This window comes from Balaenoptera borealis (genome assembly GCF_965194805.1).
Source record: "Balaenoptera borealis genome assembly, chromosome: 12".
NCBI lineage: Eukaryota > Metazoa > Chordata > Mammalia > Artiodactyla > Balaenopteridae > Balaenoptera > Balaenoptera borealis.
In genome coordinates, this window is record NC_138869.1 from 89483943 (window position 1) to 89507695 (window position 23753).

Below are 23753 nucleotides of genomic sequence, written 5' to 3' on the forward strand. Positions count from 1 at the left end.
CCATTTCCTGGTTTCCTTCCCTCAATTTCTACTGCACTCAGGAGCCTCTCTTTCCCCCTCCTCCTGTGATATCTACTTCAGTAGGCTTTTCTCCTTGACTCCTCAGACCCCTGCCATTATAGGCAGCTGCTTCTTTCAGGGACACAGGGGGTCAGTACCGATGCTCAGTGCTGGCTGTGTCACCCCTGCTAGTTGTTCCATATCTGTTGCAGATTCGGAGCCGGGTTGATGTCATCAGACACGTGGTGAAGAATGGTCTGCTCTGGGATGACTTGTATATAGGATTCCAAACCCGGCTGCAGCGGGATCCTGACATATACCATCATCTGTAAGTCTGAAAATGCCTGTCGTGCTCTAGGCCACTGCAGAGGATGCTGTGGATATATAAGCAGAGTTGGTGACTGACTATGCCCCCAGATTTTGATGGGTGTGTGAGATTCCGCCATTAGAGCTTTATTTCTTTGTTAGCGTGTTAAAAAGCAAATCTGGTTAGGAAAATAACATTTTAAAGAGTCATTGTTTCTATTTTCATGCAAATATGTTTCAGTCTTTTCTGAAAGTGGTTTATGGCATAGGAAAGGGAAAGACATTATGAGAGGAAAAGGGTGTGTTTGGCCAAGACAAGAATGAGGAGGGGGTTTTATGTGGCAAAGATGTGATCATCAAAGACAATTATTTCCCATGACAAATTTTTGCCTGTGCCCAACTCTGAGCATGAATCTGGTGAACTAGTTGGTTAAGGGGAATGGCCCTGCGAGTCTCTACCTGCTTACACTTCAAAACCGTGTCAGTTTCTCATTGCAAAACTGTATATGTGGGGGCTTCCCTGGTGGCGCAGTGGTTGAGAATCTGCCTGCCAATGCAGGGGACACGGGTTCGAGCCCTGGTCTGGGAAGATCCCACATGCCGCGGAGCAACTGGGCCTGTGAGCCACAATTACTGAGCCTGCGCGTCTGGAGCCTGTGCTCCGCAACAAGAGAGGCTGCGATAGTGGGAGGCCCGCGCACCGCGATGAAGAGTGGCCCCCGCTCGCCGCAACTAGAGAAAGCCCTCACACAGAAACGAAGACCCAACACAGCCATAAATAAAAAAATAAACAAATACTTAAAAAAAAAAACTGTATATGTGGACCTCCCTGGTGGCACAGTGGTTAAGAATCCGCCTGCCAATGCAGGGGACACGGGTTTGAGCCCTGGTCCGGGAAGATCCCACATTGTGCGGAGCAACTAAGCCCGTGCGCCACAGCTACTGAGCCTGCACTCTAGAGCCCCTGAGCCACAACTACTGAGCCTGCGTGCTGCAACTACTGAAACCTGCACGCCTAGAGCCTGTGCTCCGCAACAAGAGAAGCCACCGCAGTGAGAAGCCCGCGCACCACAACGAAGAGTAGCCCCCGCTCGCCACAACTAGAGAAAGCCCGTGTGCAGCAACGAAGACCCAATGCAGCCAAAAACAAAAACAAAACCCAACTGTATATGTCTTTAAGACTATAGTTGGAATATCTGAGTTGAAGTGTCAGAAGGGCCCATTTGCCATTTTCATATTTGCAAAATAATCAGCAAGAGGGAGAATACTTTCTTATCATTACCACTGACCCTCTGAAAAGTTCAGGAATTTAATTTTAAATAAGCAAAGCCTACTATCTAGCTTCTGCCTTGAGCTCCCAGGCACAGGCATGTCTTGAATTTTCTTTTTTATTTATTTCTTTTTGAATGTTTTGAAATGATTTTTAAAATATTTAAAGAATGTAGATGTATATAAAATAACAGGAAAGAACCCTACCCCACACTTCCCAGAAAACCTTGTCTGTTTCCTGTCTTTCTCTCTGCCCACTCTCCGGGGTAACACTTGATCACAGCACAGTGTGTGTCATCCCAGGCCTAATTCTGAATACATCAACATTTAACTAAATATATTTGTTCTCAATAAAACGTCCCAGATAGTTGGGGAGGGAAGGTTATTGTTGCTGTTGTTTTTTAATGTAATCCTAGTACATCTGTAACTTGCATTTTTTACTCATTAATATATCTTTGGTATCCCTAGTGTTGGGACACACAGATCAACCCCAAACATTTTAACAGCGGTAGAAAATTACAGGTTTTGTTCATTTTCAACAAAACTTATACGTGTCTTCTTGTTCCGGAAAAAAAGGAAATGTAACAACTTTGGGGGAGATTCGAATGTTACTTTTCTTAAAAAAATAATTCCATCTCGGAAGCTTCTGGGATATTGGTGCTGAAGCCTATTTTCTTATGTTGTTTTGATAGCAAAGGTCATAAATGTAAGAGAATCCCATAATGAATCTTGGAAAGCAGTCACAACCCAATTTATCTTTGTTGCTTTCAAAATGGGATTTATGAGTTTATTAAATATTTTTCTGGTCATAAAACTAATACATATCTACTGCAGAAAATTTGAAAAAAAATTTTAAATACAAAAACAAAACAAAAAACAACAGTTAAAACCACAAATGATCACACCATCCAGAGAGAGCAATTTGCACTTTGGTATCTAGTTAATCTTTCTTCACATGCACTTTTTTTTATAAAAATGGGATAATACTGGACTTCCCTGTGGTGCAGTGGTTAGGAATCTGCCTGCCAATGCAGGAGAACACGGGTTTGATCCCTGGTCCGGGAAGATCCCACATGCCGCTGGAGCAACTAAGCCTGTGCGCCACAACTACTGAGCCTGCGCTCTAGAGCCCGTGAGCCACAACTACTGAGCCCACGTGCTACAACTACTGAAGCCCGTGCACCTAGAGCCTGTGCTCCGCAACAAGAGAAGTCATCGCAATGAGAAGCCCGCGCACCGCAACGAAGAGTAACCCCCACTTGCCACAACTAGAGAAAGCCTGCGCGCAGCAACGAAGACCCAACGCAGCCATAAATAAATAAATAAATAAATAAATAAATAAATAAATTTATTTATTTAAAAATAAATCAATCAAAAATTTTAAAAACTGGGATAATACTGTACATACTTTTGTTCCTGCATGTTTACTGAACAATCTTTGATCCACCCTGTAAGTTTCTAACTTTCACTATTTGAAATGATGTTTTGCCAAATAAACATGTAGGTGTGTCTTGCACACTTTCATAGTGATTTCTTAGGATAAATTCCTAGGAGTGGAGCTGCTGGATCCAACACACACTCAGTGTGTAGACTTTTGCTACACGCTGCCAAATCATTCTTAGGAAGCCAGCTCACCTCCCCAGAAATAATGTACAACACATTTACCTGCACCTTCACCAATACCAGGTCCTTTTGTGTTCAGAATACAAATCTATATTTTTACATATAAGAATTCCTTAAAGCAAGGCGCATCCCAGAAAAATAAGAATAAGACACAGTTGTCATGTTTTAAGGGACTGCATTCAACACACTGGAAATGTTAAGCTACATTAACATCTGAAACACTACAGGAAAATGCTGCCTCAGGGAGAGCTGAGGACCAGGTACCCAACAGATCTTGGCAAAACAATAGGCATGGAAGTTTCGAAAACATATTTTTCTGCTTTATCTCTTTTACAGGTTTTGGAACCATTTTCAAATAAAACTCCCCCTAACACCACCCAACTGGAAGTCCTTCCTGATGTACTGTGGGTAGAGAGGACCTGAGATTTCCCAGGTAAAGCATCCTGTAGATCTGGGAGACACCTTTATATCCATCCCATCACACTCTCTTTGGCATCTGAATTAAGCAGGCACCATGCCTGTCAGAAAACCTGACTTTCGGGGGAATGAGAGGAGCTAACATTACAGGAAGAACATTCAAGTTTAAAAACAAGTAAATAAAATGAGTAGTGAGTGCCTCCAGCCCAAAGTCCATGGGATCTTTGGTCTGGTTGAGGTGAACATGCAGCCAATTAATAAACAAGACAAAAATTATCCTAGGTGGTCAGTGAGTGTTCAGAGCTAAATACTGAACATATGAAGGAAGGCAGCAACCAAAGACAAATACTGTGTGATTTCACTTATATGTGGAATCTAAAAAGCAAAACAAATGAACAAACATAAAACAGAAACAGTTATAGAGAATGAACAAGGTGATTGACAGAGGGGAGATGGGTGGAGGGAGGAAGGAAATGGGTGAGGGAGATTAAGAGGTACAAACTTCAGTTTAAAAATAAACTTCCAGGTGCAGTCACAGGTATGAAATGTACAATGTGGGGAGTATAGACAATAACAATGTAATATCTTTGTGTGGTGACATTTCATAACTAGACTTATGGAGGTGATCATTTTGAAATGTATAGAAATATTGAATCACTATGTTGTGTGACAGGAACTAACACGGTGCTGTAGGTCAATTATACTTCAAAAACAAACAAACGAACAAACTCATAGAAAAAGAGATCAGATTTGTGATTGCCAGAGATGGGGGGGAGGGGGAGGGGGAATTGGATGAAGGTGGCCAAAAGGTACAAACTTCTAGTTATAAGATAATTAAGCACTAGGAATTTAATGTAATTAACACTGCTCTATGTTATATATGAAAGTGGTTAAGAAAGTAAGTCCTAGGAATTCTCATCACAAGGAAAACATATTTTCTACTTCTTTAATTGTGTCTCTATATGAGATGATGGATGCTCATTAAACTTAATGTGATAATCATTTCATGATATAGGTAAGTCAAATCATTATGCTGTATACCTTAAACTTATATAGTGCTGTATGTCCATTATATCTCAATAAAATAAACAGAAACACTGGAAGAAAAAAATAAACGCAAAAAAGAAAAGCAGCAACCAAAACTGAAAGGAGAAAAACTAAAAACAGAGTGAGATAGAAAACATCACCTCTCCATTTCAATAGACCCCTCTCTTTTTCAGACTGATGGAGATCAGCTTGTCTGACACAAACCAGACTTGACATTCCTTCCTACACCACTCGGGATGTGATTTTATAAACTGAACTACAAAACCTGTTTCCATACATTTGTTATTGGAAAGGTCACATAATATTACTACAAAGATAGTAAATTCCTTGACTCACGCATTTATTTATTTATTCCACAAACAGCTATCCCATCACGTTGTATTGTAATAACCTGTTGTCTCTTCCAGTCAGTAGACTCTGAATTTCTTAAAAGTAGACACTTTTGCCTGCGTAACCCTGGTACTCAGCACAGTGCTCTGTGCACACACAGTATTATTCATAATATGAATTTAAGGAAGGAAGGAACAAGTGAATTTCCGTCTTTAACTGTCAGTGTGACTTACATCTTAAACTAAGCTTTGGTGTCCTTACCAGTAAAATTAAGGATCTAAATAGAATATTCTTTTCAGTTGTAACGTTCTTTATTCCATACTCTAGCCTAGATCTTCTAAGTTACCATAGGCTAAAAGGGATGTGAAAGGAATTCACATACAACTAGATTATAAGGCAGACTTAGTAAGCACTGTATTTGTTGTACCAACTTAGTGTTGGGAATACTGAGGAGAGAGAAATTACATCTGACTTTTTGCAATGACCAGGAAGAACATTACAGAAAAGGTAGTATTTCAGGGGTGTAGGGAGGGGGCGTTAGGAGAGCACCTTGAAGGTTGGGGAATATTTTTAATAAATAAGCTGAAATGGAGGGAGCGATGATAGAATATTCCAGACAGAAGGAGTGGGTGAAGTTAAAAGGTAGAAAAATACAAGGTGAATTAGAGCAATGGCAAGTCCTCCTGGTGTGACAGAGAAGGAAGGGAAAGCAGGAACGAGGCATGAGTGGCCCTGGGAGAATAAAGAGAGTTAAGAGGCTCAATGGGGATGCTGAGCGTCTTCAGTAGTTGCGAAAAAGCAGGAGGCATTAAAGGTAAGGAAGCAGCTGAACGAGAGAATGCCAAGTCCAAGGTCTTGGAGATGGAGCAGATCTGAAAAAAGGTCAAATATCAAGGAGGCAGTAGTACGGTGGTCAACACTTCAGACTTGGAAACTGACTTCTTGAGTTAAAATCTTGGTTCTATCACCTACTATGTAACCTTTGGGGAATCTGTGTCTCAGATTTTCATCTGTGAAGTGAATATAATAATAGCACCTACCTCACAGGGTTGTGTTGTATTAAGGCCCTTCTAGAAGAGTGAGTGGCACATGGTAAGACAACAATAAATGTTGACTATAACAACCTTATGAAATAAATAGAAGAGTCATGTGACCTATAACCAGTCATTTGGTGAATCTGTAAAAAGTTGGGAGGAGAGTCAATTCCAGTTTACATTCCAGCTTTAGATCCTCTTTTACCTTAAAGCATCATAGACTATATAACCGGAACTAAAGACTAAAAATAAAAATTCACCCCAATGCAATAAAAAAAGAAAAAGTATTAAAATGAGTTTCATACTGTTGCTCATTAGTAATATCTTTAGTTCACAGGGATACCAAGCAACATGAAAAATTCAAGTATTTGCTGATGCTACATCTTGAACATAGAAGCTTATACCAAAGAGACCATGCCTTATTGACATCAGCAGTGGATAATTACATGTCGCATTTGTGAAATGTTCACATATCTTATGTTTGTTGGATCACTACATAGCCAGATTATTAATATTTTACTTATTCCGTCAATAATTTTTTATAAAAGAACCAATGAATGCAATAGGAACAACTTCTCTGTGGAAAAGAAAGATAACAGGAGATGTAAATCCAAGCACAGAAGAAATAGAACGGGCAGAGAAAAGGTTTCCTAGAAGACAGTGAAGAAAAAGGAAAGGGGTGGGGGAGCAGAAGTTAAGCTAGAAGAAGAGAAGAAAGAAGAGAAATAGATAAATGAGAGGCAATAAGAAGAAAATAGGGAAGAGAAAAAATTAAGATGGAACTTAGAATGTAAAAACAGGCATTTTGCTCCTTAATAGATTGATTCCCCAAATAGAGTCCATGAATCTAATTGAGTAAGAAGTGTTCATGAGCTGTTTTCAATTTTTCAAAAAGCTTTGTTGAAATCATCTATTTACCAAAACAAGGCTGCAGAAGCTACCCTAAAATGTAATACTTTCGTTGGGACTGAAAGTATTTTAATTCGGTAACAAAATCTGTTATTTAATGTAAATTATAAATTCTAACATATGGCGGTATCTTTGACTAAAAATATGAACACTAGCTAGTGATAAAATGAGTTTTATAGACAATAATTTTCAAAATTGATAGAATAATCAACAATAAAGACCCATATCTTGAAAAAATTAGGAAATCCTCTTCTGAACATTTGAAAATGCTGTTGCAATGGTTAAAATAGGCAACTAATTTACTTCTGCTGCTGTCTGTAGTTTTTGATGATATTCCCATGATTATCACATTATCCCTAGGAATATGTGATTGTTAACTACATTTCTATTTTACATATTGCTGTTTCCAGTAACACAAACCCCTCATTGATCTGAACATCAAAAGTGATTTTCTGATTATGTATACTACCTCTTTAATTCTGAAGATAACAAGAATCCAGTGATGGAATTTATCTCCTTAAATCTCTTGATTATCTACTTCTCATAAAGATGAACACCAGTGAAGTTTGATGGCTCTGGTTCACTTCACACATTATGCATATATTTTGTGATTTTGTGATTTACATTATGCATATATTTTATAAATTATTTAACTATCACCAAAAAATAAATGTATATCAACAGAATATGTGTTAAAATGTATATGATGAGCAAATAAAAGATTATTTTAAAATACAAATTTGTTTTCTCGCCACCAAGCCTATCTTTATTCTCTTGCTGTCTTCCTAGTTATTGCCGTCTGATACCCTGACTCCAGCATTTCTTTGATATTACCAAGACCTTCAATCCATTGACCCTACTTGTCCTCACTTCTCTCCTTAATCATCTTCAATGGTTCTTTTCTACCTGTGTCCACATCACCCCCCCCTTTCTTTTTCTACCCCACATCACCCGCCCTCTTTCCCTCTTCCATATTCCAGATCTCATTTCCATGACTTAAACCCCAAACTATGAAATCATTCTTTATACCTTGCTCTAACATCCACTGCATCAGCAGATCCGTCACCTTTACCTTCAAAATATACCCAGAGTGTAACCACTTTCCACCATCTCCACTGCTATCAAATCAGGAGAAAAAGGAAACCCACAGAGGTAATCTTGGCATTAGGAACTGGTTTTCCTTATGCCATGAATAGGCATCTGTCCATTCCAAAGAAGGCTGACAAGCTGAATGCCTTGAAACTGGCTCAGAGCCGCTCAAGGGGATGCTGGGAAAGCCATTCTTGGGGAGGTGACTTGCAGGCTGCACAATCCTAAAGCCACTTTAAAGGGTCCCAGAGTAACAGCTAGATGCTGGGTGCTGCTGCTCATATCATACTTCAGGAACCCAGCTCTGGAGAAACTAAGGAGAGCCAGAACAGTAACCTTTTCCTTCTCTAGTGCCCCTCTAGTGCCCTCTACAGACAAAGCTTCATACTAGCTAGCAAAAGAGAAATAATTCTTTTTTACATAGCCGGCAATAAAGAGTGGATTTAAAGCTGAGAGCCAATAAATTGATAACTGACACACACTTGATAAGAATACATTTTGTAGTCTCTAGGGTAACCACTTAAGGAATTTTAAAAGAATGTGTAACCACAAAGGTCATAGAGGGAACATGAAATAGTTTAAAAATATTAATCTGTGAAAGAAGCCAATTAAAGAAAAAAAAAAAAAACGTAAATGAGACAGTAGAAAGTAAAAATCAAGATGGTAGATTATATCAATAATTGCATTAAATGTAAATGGATTAAATGCTGTCATTAAAAGACAGTTTGACAGACTGGATTTGAAAAAACACTGCTTACAAGACACATACTTAAAAGATAAGTACACTGAAAGCTTGAAAGAAAAAAGAGGAAATATATACCATAAAAATACTAATAAAAAGATGGCATAGCTATCTTAAAGTCAAACAAGGAGGAACACTTCATAATGTAAAAAGTCTTAGTTAACCAGGAAGCTATAAAAATCTAAGTTTATATGCACATAATAAGAGCTTCAAAATGTATAAAACAAATAACGACATAACTAAAAGAAGAAATACAAAAATTCAAATCAAAGATATTTGAATACACCCTTTTCAGTAAATGATAAGCCAAGAAAATTTTCAAGGCTATACTTGTACATCTTTTCTTCAGAATTTTAAGATCAGTTTATCATGCTCCAACTTGCTTTTGGAAAAATTTATTATCAGCAACTTTATTTCCATGTCTGTTAAGGATCTAAGAGATTCTAGTGAGGGAAATGCTGAGACCTGGCCTAACGGAGGTGGAGGTGCAGAAGGAGGGGAAAAATAGACACGGTGGAGACATCCTGTCTTGAAGACGTCACAGTTTAAATGCCCAAAGATTTTGAAGGACCATTAAGTAACTGGAATTATTTTCCTTGATGACCCAGCTGCCCAAGCTGGATACCCCACTTGGCCTCCTTGTTTACTGCCGGGTAATAAGTAGCTTGCCAAAGAAAGGAAAACAAAGTTTACTATTCCCAAACTGTGGTTTTTCTTCTCTCTCTCTCTCTGCTTTTTATTTTTTGTATCTAAATCCCATTTCTGGTGTGTTAAGAGGACATGAAAACAATCTGTTGATTGATTTCCCTTGTATACAAGCAAATTATAGGCTGATGATTATACTTCTTTGAGTTATTTGACAGATCATTATAGGTTTAAGAAACTGCTGTGGTTTCAACTGGAGCTGGTAACTGTTTCAGTTAAAAAGTATTTCAGTTATGTAAATAGCCATCGAAAATGTCTTCCTTATGTAATATAAATTCCCACAAGAAGTGTACAGGATCTAAAGAAAACAATAACATTTTGTCAAGGGACATAAAAGAAAACTAGAACAAATAGGGAGGGATATTATGCTCTGGATGGAAATATTTTATGTTGTACCAATCTCTAAATTCAGTGAAATCTCAATAAAAATCTAAAATTCATAAAGAACTCCAACAAATAAATTTTCAAAATGTAAACAATGAAATAGAAACTTTTGCAAGAGATATGAATAGGAAATTCTCTAAGGAAATACAAGTGGCCAATGAATAAATGAAGCTTAAATTCATTAATAAGCTGTACCAGGATAAGTATACAGGAGAGCTCATTTGCAAAATTATTTAACATTTTTAAAATGAGAAGAAATAAGTATCAATTGTGAAATAATTAAATGTATTAGAATAGATCACATTCAATAGTGGTTAAAAACAATATAAATAGTAAATATATACTATTGATCCAGAAAGACCTATAATGCAGGTTTTAAAAAGAATCAAGTTGCAAGTAATACAATATTATGACTTTTATGTTAAAATAACACTACAGGGAATTCCCTGGCGGTCCAGTGTTTAGGACTTCGTGCTTCACTGCAGAGGGCCCAGGTTTGATCCCTCGTGGGGGAACTAAGACCTCGCAAGCCGTGTGGCCAAAAAAAAAAAAAGTTTCTAAAAAAAATAACACTACACATAGTAATGTGTGCGTGTGTGTGTGTGTGTGTAACTCCAAGGAAGAAGATCTGGAGAGCTTACATCAATCTATTAACAGGATCCTTCATGTCTTAATCTATTTCTATATAATTTAAATGTAATGACAAGAAAGCATTCCTGTATTTATCATGTAATTAGGAAAATATAAATATTAGTATACATAGCATTGTAGACTCTAAATCCACCCTCTAACTCAATTTTGATATTTTAAGTATTCTTTTCCAGTTTTATTCGATATTTCTATTTTTACTATTTTATATCTTCTTGGGTATGCATTTTTTAATATTGCTGTGTTAAGATAATTTTCATGTCTGCAATATTCCATATTTTGAATGAACAATAACTCTTCTGTTGCTGAGCATTAACTAATCTTATAAAGACTATCATCCATATTACTTTTTTCACATTTTGGGATTCTTTTCTCAGGATAGAATTCTTGAAGTTGGATTACTGAATCGAAGAATATGAACAATTGGACTTTTGGTAGCACCTTCTCAATCTTCCAGCTAATGTACAGACTGCTAAAACATATGGACAGTCTCCCATGCTATACTTGCATTTGTTCATTCCCCATGGAGCTCCATAATGTTAATTCTGCAGACCTGACACACTCTCTTGCTTGCAAATCTTACTCATATACTATTCCTCTTCTAAAAAGTCCTTCATTACCTGTAGGGTGATCATTTTTTCTGAAAAGCAGCAACAACAAAAAAATACACAATACATTATGTATTCTAAAGCATTAAGCTAATGTAAGAAAGACAATAACAAAACTCTGCCTACCTCTTACTCCCAATATATTATTATTTTGGCAGCTGAAAATCAGAGCTAATTTACTCAGTAAAATAAGCCATCCAGATTTTAAGAATATGTATTTTCCCTGACGACTCAATAAATCTATATTAATTTGAAGGCAGAAAAATGTGCCTTGAATGGTTTTAAGTTTCCTGGACTACTCCTTATGCTGAATTGGTCCCCTTCATAGGGAGCCTAGGGCCCTTTGGAAACTGCAATGAGCTGATGCTGTCGCTAGGTGGCGGAAGAGGAGCGCATCCAAACCTCGCGGCCCGCGAGACCGACCCCTGCGGCGGGTTTCTGGATGTGGCCTGAGTGCTGGATGTCGTTCGCTCAGTGATGTCTTCAGAGTAACTCAAGCAGCAGCTCTCACTCTTTCAAGAACCCTCTTCCTCTGGTGTATCTGGGAAGAGAGGGGCTCAGTGGTCCCTCGGAAGCTCGCAGTCGTCTTCCCCGGCTCCTCCTCAGGGCACGGGACCCCTGTCGTCCGGTCTCCACGCCACCGCCTCGCAGACTGAAGGTACGGCCACTTCACCCCAGTGTTGGGATAATTAAGGGAACAGCGGAGCAGGAGGTTAAAACTTAAAAGTTGTGCGCTAAACATGGCTTTCCCCTATGTTGGTGGGAAAACACGTGAGGCATCAAATCCTTTCCAGGAGGGCCCCTGGAGTGGCACACGATCCCAGGCTTCACTGTAGGAGAGGAGACAGATTAAACACCCTGCTTCCTATATCAGCCAGGCATCCCTCACCCACCATTTAGGGGACCCTTTCCCACCCGTTGAAACGGACCCAGGACCACGCCTGTTCCCAGGTAGTGCATTTCCTCCAGTCCGAAATATTTACTCAGTAATTCCTCGAGGGCATCAGTGACGCAGTCAACACCAGCTTTACGGCTGCAAGACCTGCAGGCCCTGCCGCTTTGGCCTCAAGGACCCCCATGTCCAGGGCAGGGGTGGGCCTCTTACCCAGTCCACTTAGAGCTTCCTCTGAGTAAACATGCAGGTTACAGCTGAATCAAACCCACCGTTCATCGAGGGACAAATGTTTATTTTTGGAAAAAGCAGTTTCAAATTTTCAGAAGGAAGGGATAGTTTCCTAACTTGCTAAACAGCAGAGTTCAGACTTTGCTTTATGGGTCAAAGCAGTGTTACTTCTTGTCCTTTGACATCATCTCGCACCCGCTCCCGTCCAAACCTTCTTTTCAAATTGTGCATCTTTGGGACAAGCGGGCATAAGAAAGAGCTTTGTGTCTGAGCCATTTCCCTCTTAATGGACCCTCCCTTTGGTACACAAACGCTAGAGTCCCTTAACTTTGAAATGTCATTTTTTTGTAAGGGTTAGATTCTTAGTGTCCTCCTCAGCCTCAGTCTATGGGAGGATGGGAAGTTGGGTAGTTTTATTCTTCTGTTTACATAATTAAAACACCAAGATGGGAAGATTGTACTGCTATGTGTTACCACAACTATCATACAATTGAAAGGCATAGGCCTGCTGAAAGGGCCTCATGTGTTACTAATAATCTGATAAAGGATGGTGGAACTCCCCAATAATAATCCAGCTAAGAGAACAAAGAAGGGATTTTTTTTCCTTTTGGAGGCCTGGACCTATCCAAGCTGGACCTGGGAAGCCCTTGTTTCCATTAAAACGGCATTTATAGAGCTGATTATTTCAGTAGCTAAAATTGACTCAGGCGAATGGAACCTCTTCAGCAGTAAAAACTTTCATTTATCCCTTTTGCATGAAAAAATTCTAGGACCAGGGTTAATTTGCCTTCACAAAAATAGATCAAGCAAATTCTTATAAGACCAGGCAATGAAACAATGTTCCCAGATCCTCAGGCTAATATTTCCCTAGAAAAAAAATTAAAATATCAGTGGCCTCACAGCCCAGGAACAAACATTCTGTTGCCCTCTGGGTAGACAAACATTATTAAGTATGAAGTTCAACGAGACATTTGGGACCCAGTGACCAGAGCATTTATGACTATTGCAACAGTGGGTCCCAGCTGCCCTGCCCCCACCAGCTGAAGTGCCCAGGAAGTCAGGTGCAACTCTATGGAACTTACAGTGAATTCTGAAAATGGCACATGTCCAATAATAATGATCATTGTTATTACTGTATACTTTTTACGAAGTACTTATGAAGCCAGATAGCTTATTATTCAACAACATCACCCAGGAAACGTGGCACTTGTGTTCCTGCCCAAAAAGAGAACCATTTGGAACTTGAATCCCATCTAGAATTTACTTTTCCCTTCAAGAGGACGAAATACCAAAATTCATTTTCATCTCCCATCAGTGACTAGGGGAGAAAAGAGGCAAATGGGAGAAAAAAGTGCTCAGAAGAGCAGTGCTGCAAAATTGGGCAAATAAAGGAAGAAATCCTTCCCAGGATAAAAATTCAGCCGAGACTGATAGTTTGCAAAGCTTATTAGAGAAAGCAAGAACTCCTTAGGAACATAATTGCAAAATACTCTGAACCTGCAGTGCTATGCCAAAACGAAGAATTTTCTTTGATGAGTAATTAGATAGTTTTAGCATTTACCTGAATTTAGCCCCCAGTAGAATAACTTCGGATGCAGAGGGTGGTAGGAACTGGAAAGCCAGAGAACAGTAAAAGCCCAGACAGTTCAATCTGATCATCACACTCAGCTAAGAGTTTTCATCAGTTTATATTGGAAATGAATGAGCGACTCACATCAGAAATTTGCAGTATCATCTGCAGTTTGTTGTATGTATTGTCGCTTTAGAGAAACCTGTACCCGGCTGTCATTCCAGAGTGTGGCTTCCATCATTCTCAGCTCCTGTGCTGGTTTTTAGAGGCTTGTGATTTGAAGAACCCTTGAGTGCTGGGTGGTAGACATGTGGCTCCTGTCAGAGGATCTGCCTCACCATTGAGACCAGCTTCTGGGTCTCAGCTGGGATAGCTCAGATGAGGGGAGAGCAGCTCCTGTTTCCTTCTGGAGTGCCACCTGCCCCGTTTACCCAGCAAGCCTCTCCTCCAGGCTCTGCTGGCTTCCATTGAGCTTTTTCTTTCTTTACATCTTTCAAAACCCCAAGCATCCTCATCGCTTACCTCCTGGGCACGTCCAGCCTGCACCTGTCTGCACCCACCTCTTTCTTCTCTGAACCCTCATCACACCAAACAGCTGAGCACACGCTGGATGGCCAATCATTTTATGTGATTAGTCTTGTCTCCCCTTTGAGTACATAAGCTGTGGAGGTCAGGGTCTGTATATTTCTATGCTCACACTTCCTAACACAGAGATATTTTCAATGAATACTTATTATTAACAATAGTTAACATTTATGAAACTCTACTAGGTGTCAGGCACTCTGCTAAGCATACACTATACATTGCTTTTTCTTTTATTAAGGGATGGCTAATTTACAATATTATATTAGGTTCAGGTGTACAACAGAGCAATTCAAATACATTGTTTCTTTCAAGATAGGAGGAAGGTTTTATTATCCCTATTTTGCCAATGAGGAAACCAAGGCTCAAAGAGCTAGTTAACTAAGTTGCCCAAGGTCACACCATCCATTTGTTCTAGAAACTTGAATGGGCGTCTTCCTGCATATGAAGCCCTGGTCCTAACCCCTCAGGTGCTACTTCTCTGGTAGGTGGGGCATTTCTCAGTGACTGTGTTTCTCCTGTGCCCTTTGCCTGGGCGTCACTCAGGGCTTGAGGGAGGTGGTTCTGATTAACTCATTTGGCCGCAGGACCTTTGCAAGGACTGGAGGGAAATATGTAGCATTCTCCCTGAGTACCTGTAAAACAGCTCCTTTGCAATGCTAATGGCTTTTCTGGAGACAGGTGGGCAGCTCTTGGGGGTGGAATGGCCCATGATGCCTGGTTATGCATTCCTAGCACACGAGCCTCCTTTTGGGAAGAACTGGGGCAGATGATTAAACAACTATTCTCTCTCTCCCTCCCCACCCCAATCTGCTGCCTTCTGTCCACCGAGGATACTTGCTTTTTAAAAAAATAACTCTCTGGGTTTAAGGATACATGTGAATATTTTCTTTTCCCAACTGCATCAAGAAGTAGCTGGATGTTTCAGATTCTTGGGGCTCTCAGAGATGGTTCACGTCAACAGTTCTCTCCTCTTAGGGTATGGCGGGTTAGAAAGATGATCCAGATTAGTGCCTTCCAAATTACAAATGTAAGATAACAGTAATCCTGAATATTAAATTATCATCATTAAGGACTATCATTTATCCAGGGCTTTCTCTTAGCTTTCAGTCAATATGCTAAGTTTTTAATAAGCTTTGTCTCATTTAATCACCAAAAAGCTCCCACCAGATAGATATTTATTAATTGTGTGACCTGGAGTAAGTCCTTAACCTCCCTGAGCTTCAGTGCCTTGGTGTGCAAAATGGAGATAATAATAGTACCTGCCTCCTAGGTTTGTAATGATGACGGAATTAACTAATCCACGTAAAGGGCTTAGCCCCACCCCTAAAGACAAAGTAAGAGCTCAGTGTGTGCTCTCATCCCCATCTTACAGATCAGGTATCTGAGCCCTCCAGAATCTTGCCTAAGGTCTCATGTCTGAGATCTAAACCTCAGAGTAAAATCCATTAACCAGTCTGATATACTGCCTTCCTTAGTTAATTGCTGGTTTAATTTAAAACGGTAATTATTTAAACTGTGTCTTTTGCCCCCTGACTACACTGTGTCTGGTTGGGTAGGGAACAGGGCTACCTCCCTCAAAAGGTTTACATTTTAACAATAGACATGTTTTCAGCCCAAAGAGGTGGATTTGTGCAGTAGGATTTTAGTCTTCAGTGTCAAGCTGAGGTGGCCAGAATATTTTGAAGTGGGAAGAGGAAGTAGAGACAGCCCAATTCCACCACGCCAAGGACTGTCTTATCTGCTTGGCATTGAGACTGGCCCAAAGGCGAGCCAGTCCTGAAGCTTGTTTGACTTCAGGCCTAGGACACAGCCAGCCCTGTATCATCTCTCCATGTAAGAACCGTTCTCATTCAAATCCACTCGAAGTGTTCATCCTCATAACCAGCAGTAGCAATCCGTGCAATAGGCATTAGGAGTATTACTATGTAAGAATCAGCTAAGGTGGCAGCTTGTCCTAGAAATGTCACCTCTTATGCTGCCTTCATTTACTGGCCTTCCCATGTTTAGCTTTCAGACGGGCAGCTTGACTTGGCAGGAAGAGTCTATTTTTCTGAAAGTTAAAATGGCTCTCCCAGCTGGCGGGAGGAAGGGGGCCAGCAAAGAAGATCAGGTCACGTACCAGACCAACTTTCTTTTTTTTCTTTTTTTCTTTCTTTCTGTTTTTTTTTTTTTCAAATCAGAGTGGCTCTCCTCCTTGTTTTCTTTGAAAGAAGATCATTTTCTGAAGGCAGAGAGATTGGGCTCTCCAGCAGCCTCTCTCGGTGGGTGGGACCTGCTGAAGAATGCAAGGGTGAGAAACAAAACCAAACCTCAGAGGATGGAAAGAATCCCTTTCCCATGGACATCAGTTACATTCATTAATGGCTCACAAATGAGTTCAGACTCATTTTTTGATCTGTGGGATTGTTTTAAATTGAGCTCCAGAAACAGGTCCCGAGAGCAGGATTCATGTGTAAGTGATTTATTAAGGAAATGTTCCCAGGGAAGCCAGGACATTAGGGGAAGATGGACAGAGAAGGGAAAGAACCCAAGAAAAGCGCCATCTCAGGTCAAATACCTGCCTCAGCCCGATCCTCTAGGGGAGCTCTGGAGGGTGAATTATGCCTCAGGGTGTGTCCCCACTCCAGGGCAAGGTTGCTGGGCTTTCAGGCTCCCTCACCAGCACTTGACACTCCCAGTCATGGGCCGTCCTGGAGGAAGGGAGAACTCCCAGGCCTTTCTGGCTCTTTATCACGAAAGATTACAAAATGCAGGCTTTCTGGGCTCACCCCTTTGGGGAGGATTAACCAGCCCATAAAGACACCCTTTTTTTCTTTGAGAACTACCATGGCCCCCTCCACTCCCATCCCTCCACCCCTGTGCCCACACACACATGCAATGCCACCCTCCACAGCTGAGTTCCTCTGTCTCCATGACCACAGTCCAGCCAAGGAGATTCTTTCTCCCGAGATTTTGGTTTGGGGACTGAGAGAATCCTGTGCCGTCTGGCTGTTGGCCTGGCTGGGGGTCGTGTGGACTTAGAAGTGAGGTCCCCATGTGGGCTGGCTGAGCTTGGACATGGGCCCAGTGAAGCAGAGAAAACCAATCCACGGAGAGAAAAAAGAGGATGTAACCAGATTAATAGCTAATAAATATGAAGTGCTGGCACTGTTTTCACATGGATGAGCTCATCTGATCCTCACCACGACCTTGTGGGGTCAGAGCTGTCGTTGTTCTCATCCAAGGTCAGGGACACTCAAGTCTCAAGTGGTTTAGTAGCTTTTCCAAGGTCACACAGCTTGAAAGGGTGCAGTCAGGATTCACTCCCCTGGTTTAACTCCAGTGCCACATGCTGCCCACAAGGCCAGGAGGGCAGCTGAGTACTCAGAAGCCCAGATTAGATTTTGTGACTCTTGAGAGCAAGTGAAGGTCAGGCAGGGTCTGACTGATTGCTGCCCAGGTCCCTGGTGGTGGTCCTCTCCTCAGAGACCTGCTTGAAACATTTGCTGTAACATGTTATTATAAATACTCCCCCCTTGCTTAAAAAAACAAACTTGGATAATGTTTATAGTGGATTTCTGTTGCTTGCAACTAAAAGACTCATAGGGAGAACACCTGCTCTTGATGAAATGAGTAAGAAACTGAAATTTGTCTCCAGTTCTTTTCAACTCCAAAAGTTCCTTTTCTGGTCCTCGTGCCCCGGGTTGGGTGCACAGGAGTTTCACCCACGTTAGACTCCAGGGTGTCATAACAGGCAGTGCCTGGGCAATGTGATGCTAGCAGCTGCATGGCCTATAACATCCCCACTACAGCCTCACCTTTGGGCCCTCTGAGTGTGAGAGTAAAAATCTCCCTGGGAGAGAAAACCCCTCCTAAGAGAGATGAGCCTTTTCAGGTGGAGGTGATACAAGGGAGAATCAAGGAGGAACCCCAGACTCTAAGAACTGTCAGAGAAATCATGCTGTGTGTTGTATTTAGATTATGTCTGAGTGGCTTGATTAATGCTCCTACAGACATAAGAAGAGTCAGCCAAAGTGCTCACTGTCTAACAGGAGAAATGAGCAATGTATATAGTGGAAGAGAAAATAACGCAAGGCTGATAACTTCATTCATAGTTTAAGTGAGAAGATTCAGTTTCCTTTAATAGTCATATTCTATGGTCAAGGGAACAAATACAATTTCCTCTTTCAAGCACATATTACAACCTTTATACAGGATTAAACAAAATTTTATTCTAAACTATTGGATAGTAAAGGAAATAGTGCATGAGTATAAGAAATAGAATAGAGATTTAAATTTCAGTAAGATCTTCATTCCTTCTCTTTAGCCACTCTTTACAACACTCCTTAAATGTACTATATAAATACTGTAATATATAGATCTTTATAGTGAATACATAATACTCGCTAGAATGTAACATTTTTTCATCTTCTTTATCTTTGCTGAGCAGGAGATTTTCAACAGAACATTTACATTCTTCAAGAACTTATGTCAACAATTATTCAACCCTTGATATCAAATACAATTGTAGCTTATACTTCTAAGATTAAAGTTAAAGAAATCCGTCTAAAATTTCTGATCTCCAGTGTTAAACTCACAAAATCAACACCTTAGTAGAAGATACCTTTAAGATGACAGTATTGTTGTAAAACAAAAGAAGAAACACATGGTTTTGTCAATAGTCTTAACCACAGATGGCAAAACTGCAATTATTCCCCCTTTGGTATCCTAACAGAGACCCCCAGTCCATCAGAGCAGCCTTGCTCACTGAGCCTGGATGAGGCCTCAGAGTTCTTTCCAAAGCAGCATCCAGGAGGCAAATATTAAGCTGTTGGTGATGGCATCTTATTTACCTTCTGTATCAGTCTGTGTTTCCTTGTAAACTACAGGGTCTTCTGGCTAATTTATGCTAAAGAAGAGTTATGATAGCTCATAAAATCACTAAGAGGGCTGAAGGTACACAATCTAGCCTGAACTTCTCAAAAGAACTGGGAGCTATAGCCAGCAGGGCCCCAGAAGCACCATGCCTCTGGCATGATCAGGGAGCTTCTGAGTCTACAAGCTGCCCTGCTCCTGCTGGTTTTAGCAGAATAAAAGCCATCGATCGCACTGGCCAGAAGGCCTACTCTCCCTACACAAGGCCAACAGCTTGCTTTGCCCACTCGCTCCATCAAGACTCACATCAGTGCACGGGCCTGGCCGACTCTAGGTCACGTGAGGAGCCCTAGCTGCCGGCGAGTCTGCAGGATGCTTGTAGGTTTCCACCACTACAGAGCAGGAAGGCGCACTGCAGGAGGGAAAGGTATCGAGGGAGACAATCTGTAGGTCTGCTTCACAGTCTCACGATGAATCTATGGCATTAGATATAGGAAGGAAGCACAGGAGAATAAGGAAGAACTATAAAACAATTGGGATTTGCCGGAGTTCATTCAGCGCTGTCCAGGAGAGAAGGCGCCCCAATGACATGGATGTCCACTCCTTTGTAGAGGTAAACCTCTAAAGAGAGGAGAGAGAAGCTCTGGGCCATTATAACTTGACAGAGGGTGATCAACCATCCTGGTTTCCCCAGGACTAGGGGATTTCCCAGAACGTACAACTTTCAGCACTCAAACTGGGAAAGTCTCTGGCACCCCAGAATGAATTGGTTATCTTAACTCGATGACAGTTACCATTGGCATCAGCCAACTAACTCACTCACTTGGTTCAGATTTTACTCTCACTAAGCAAAATTCTGGTTAGCATTAGGCTTTCCGGACGTGTGGGAAATAATGCCGCCCAAAACATTTAGCCCAGTGTCTATTTTAAGTTTATTTCACTTTTGAATATGTCCCGACCAGGTATCTACATGTTTCATTTCCGTGGCAGTTTTTCTTCCTCTGTACATGAACATACTTCCTTTCTGATTTGCATCCATCTTTCTGTTGAGATTTTGCTTACTGTGAGGTAGTTCCCGCAGACAGGGCTTCCCTCCGTGCCGTCTTCTCAGGCTCCCGACCTCAGCGCCACACGTGGGACCCAGAGGGGTCCATGAGGGCTGCTCCCCACTCTCCGAGGCTCTAAGTGAGCAGCTGCCGGTGTCGCGAGGTATCACCTCCCCCGACTCCTGTGCGTGGCAACGCCCTGTGGTCTAAGTAGCTTCTTCGACACTTCCTTGTCAGGCCGGCCCTGGTGAAGGGAGGAAGCCTGAGAACTGAGGGCTCCTGAGGGCTAGGAGGCAGATCAGCCAATTGGTGAGGGAGGCCCACGGAGGCCAGAACAAGTTCACCTTCTTTACCACGACCAGAAGCCTTGTTCCACCCCCGCTGTGGTGCCTCCCCACAGCCCTGCCTTTGCAGGCCACACTCTCTGCTCCCACCGTCCCTCCTCCTTTCACTCGGTTCACAGTGCCCCCTCATTTCCTCCCATGGCCTTTGCTCACGTGAGTCTTTGGCTGCAATGCCTTTTTTTCTCATTCCTCTCCACCCCTTGATATACAGCCCATCTTCAAGGCATAGCTCTAATGCCTTGGATTTGCTCTTCCCGTCAGAACTGGTTCTCTGACATCCAGGCTCCCAAAAGACTTGATGCTGCTGCTCTAACACCAATCGCATTGGATCAGGTAATAGAGTTGTTTGTGCATCCGTCTACACTCCCTGCTGGATTTTGAGTTCTCCAGGGCAAAGCCATGTATTATGCATCTTTGTGTACCCAGTGCCTACTGCATATTTAAAACCAGAATTAGATGAACCGGGTAAAGGAAGAGACCTCCAGGCTCCTTTGAAGACCTCCCTCAAGCAGCCTAGATAGATCCCCACAAGTCCAGGACCTCTGGCAGAAACGTCACGGAGAGAAGATTCCCTTACTGTTTCTTTCTTTATCTCCCTTCAGTCTCTTCCCCCTCCATCCTAAAGATACATAAAAATACACATTACTCCAATTAGATAAATATCCCTTTGGGAACAAGCTGGGTGAAACTTGGAGAAGGTCTCGTTTTATAGCACAATTTAAAAATATAGTCCTTGTTATGCTATTTGTTCACACATAAAATACAATGTTTAAAACATTGCTGAAAAACACAAATATTTTATATCTAAGACGTCTCTGTAATGACTTGTGAATATGGAAGGAGCCCTGAACCATGAATCAGAACAACTGAGTATTAATATTGCCTCAGGAACTGAGTGGTTTTGTGCCACTGACAAGACATTTATCCCCTTTGAGTCTCTGCTGCTGCTTCTGTGAAATGAAAGAGTGGAGCAGTGATGTCTGAGGTCTCTCCAGCTCTAAAGGTCTGGAAGATTCTGACGCTATGGTTTCTGAAAGTAAAAAGAAGAGAACCTGCCCTCGAATCATGGAGTCTTTCACCTCCTCCTCATGTGACGAGACTGGGAAGAGTCCAAATCCAGTGACATTAAGATCAAAGAAGAGTTGAATTTTCTTTTTTTTTTTTTCTAACATCTCTATTGGAGTATAATTGCTTTACAATGGTGTGTTCGTTTCTGCTGTATAACAAAGTAAATCAGCTATACGTAAACATATATCCCCATATCCCCTCCCTCTTGCGTCTCCCTTCCACCCTCCCTATCCCACCCCTCTAGGTGGTCACAAAGCACCGAGCTGATCTCCCTGTGCTATGTGGCTGCTTCCCACTAGCTAGCTATTTTACATTTGGTAGTGTACATATGTCCATGCCACTAAGAGGAGTTGAATTTTCTAAAAGTAGATTTAATAAGGAAGTATTTCTCCTCCACATCTTGAGTATTCCCGGAGGAAGCCACCACAGTGGTTGCACCAATCACTGCTCTAATATTTTTCTTCGGCCTAAGTCAAGGCTGCTTCACTGGGCTGGTGGTGTCAGCTGGGAAAACAGACCTTGTTCTTGTCCCTACTGTGCCATGTAAAGGCAACTCTGCTCCACCGATGTCACTCAGGCACGACTTGCATAATAAATTATTTTCAAACTAAAAATATCTGGGCCCTTAATCACAGAAGAAAACAAGTCTCTTCTGTGAGGCCTCATAGTGGTTGTAAATTTCGAGGGCTCTTGGGACAGACATTGCATGGCCGAATTAACAAGCTCACACCCAGCTGCTCTCATAGTCATTCCTATATCTGTTTCTCTGGGCATGGTCTGGGTCTCTGCCTTCTGAAGCTTAAACTCAGTGCACGGGCACTTTCTCTCTTTTGTGCCCAGGTGGTGAGTGCTTCAAATTGGACCCTGGATGTCATCTCCCAAATGGCTCCTTTCTCTCTCTCTTCCAATAAATCAATCATCAATTCCATTGGTTTAACATCTTCATTATGTATCTCCTCTTCCACTGTTGTGAGAGTAGTTAGCTTGGAAGTAAGATTAAGGAAGGTGGATTTTATTCTGAGAGGAAGTACATTACTAAAAGGGTTTGAGTGGTGGCAGTATATGGTCAGACCTGCATTTTCCAAAGATTACTCTGGCTATAAAGAGCGAATGGATTGGGGTGGGTGGCAAAACTGGGACAGGAGGACACCAATGAGGAGGCTGTCAAGGCAGCTCACATGACAGATGGTGGTGGTTCGGTCCAGGATCATGGCTGTGGGGACAGCTAGAGGGAGATCTGGGAGGGAACTAGGAGGTAGATTCCATTGGATCAGCTGTTGGCCTGAATGTGGGCAGGAGGCTTAGGGCGCAAGGAGGATCACCTGCGTCTCTGGTGGGGGCAGTGGATGGAAGGTGTGGCTGGTTCACTGAGATAGGAAATGCTGTGGAGAAGCAGTTAGAGAGGGAGGAAGAGGAGGAGGGAGAGGGCGGGGATGGGCTGTGTTTGACAGGAGGAGAGCAGATAAAATGCAGGCACTGCCCTCTCTTTGGCTCATTGCCTCTCGTTTATCATCCAACTCAAAATTCTCTGTCTCTACTCCACAAAAACCATCCTCCAAAAATATTCTAGGCCTAAAAGCTCCTGGAAAATCTGATCTCAGCATCGGAGGAAAGAACACTGTATTGAGGTTGGGAGATGGGGTGGGTGAAGACTTGGCCCAGATCCACCAACCTGCTGTGCAAACTTGGATGTGTCCCCTAACCTGTCTGAGCCTCAGTTTCATATTCTCTAACATGAGGCTTTTGGATGTGGTGTTGTCTAAGATAACTCTCTAAGAGTTGTCAAATGTTCTAATTCTTTATTATTCAGTAATAGCCTTTGCCAAGGCTACATGGGACATATTTCAAAAACAGAACAGTATTGCCAAACTTAAGAAGCACTGAATATGTAGAGTATAGTGCATAGTTACACTGCAGTTTTTTAAATTACTTAATGTGAAGAGTTAATATAGGTTGTGGTTAAACACAGAGCTGGGCTATCTGAATTCAAATTTCATCTCAGCCACCTGCTGCTGTGTGAGCCCTGCAAACTATTGAACTTCTCTCTGCCCC

General features: G+C 41.6%; 1 protein-coding gene and 1 long non-coding RNA gene across 5 annotated transcripts in view; both read left to right on the top strand.

Annotated features, from left to right (window-relative positions):
* The window catches only part of LOC309607620 (cytidine monophosphate-N-acetylneuraminic acid hydroxylase), a 246294-nt gene extending 238623 nt beyond the window's left edge, over positions 1-7671 (top strand). For all 4 annotated transcript variants that reach the window (XM_082346354.1, XM_082346356.1, XM_082346352.1 and 1 more), the window contains 3 exons: positions 213-328; positions 3535-3631; positions 6357-7671. In XM_082346354.1, the coding sequence (XP_082202480.1) occupies positions 213-328; positions 3535-3610 (192 nt within the window). In that variant the 3' untranslated portion in view covers positions 3611-3631; positions 6357-7671. The remainder of the gene's footprint in view (positions 1-212; positions 329-3534; positions 3632-6356) is intronic.
* Positions 1-23753, top strand: part of LOC309607673 — a 223221-nt gene that overhangs the window by 152238 nt on the left and 47230 nt on the right. The window lies entirely within an intron of this gene.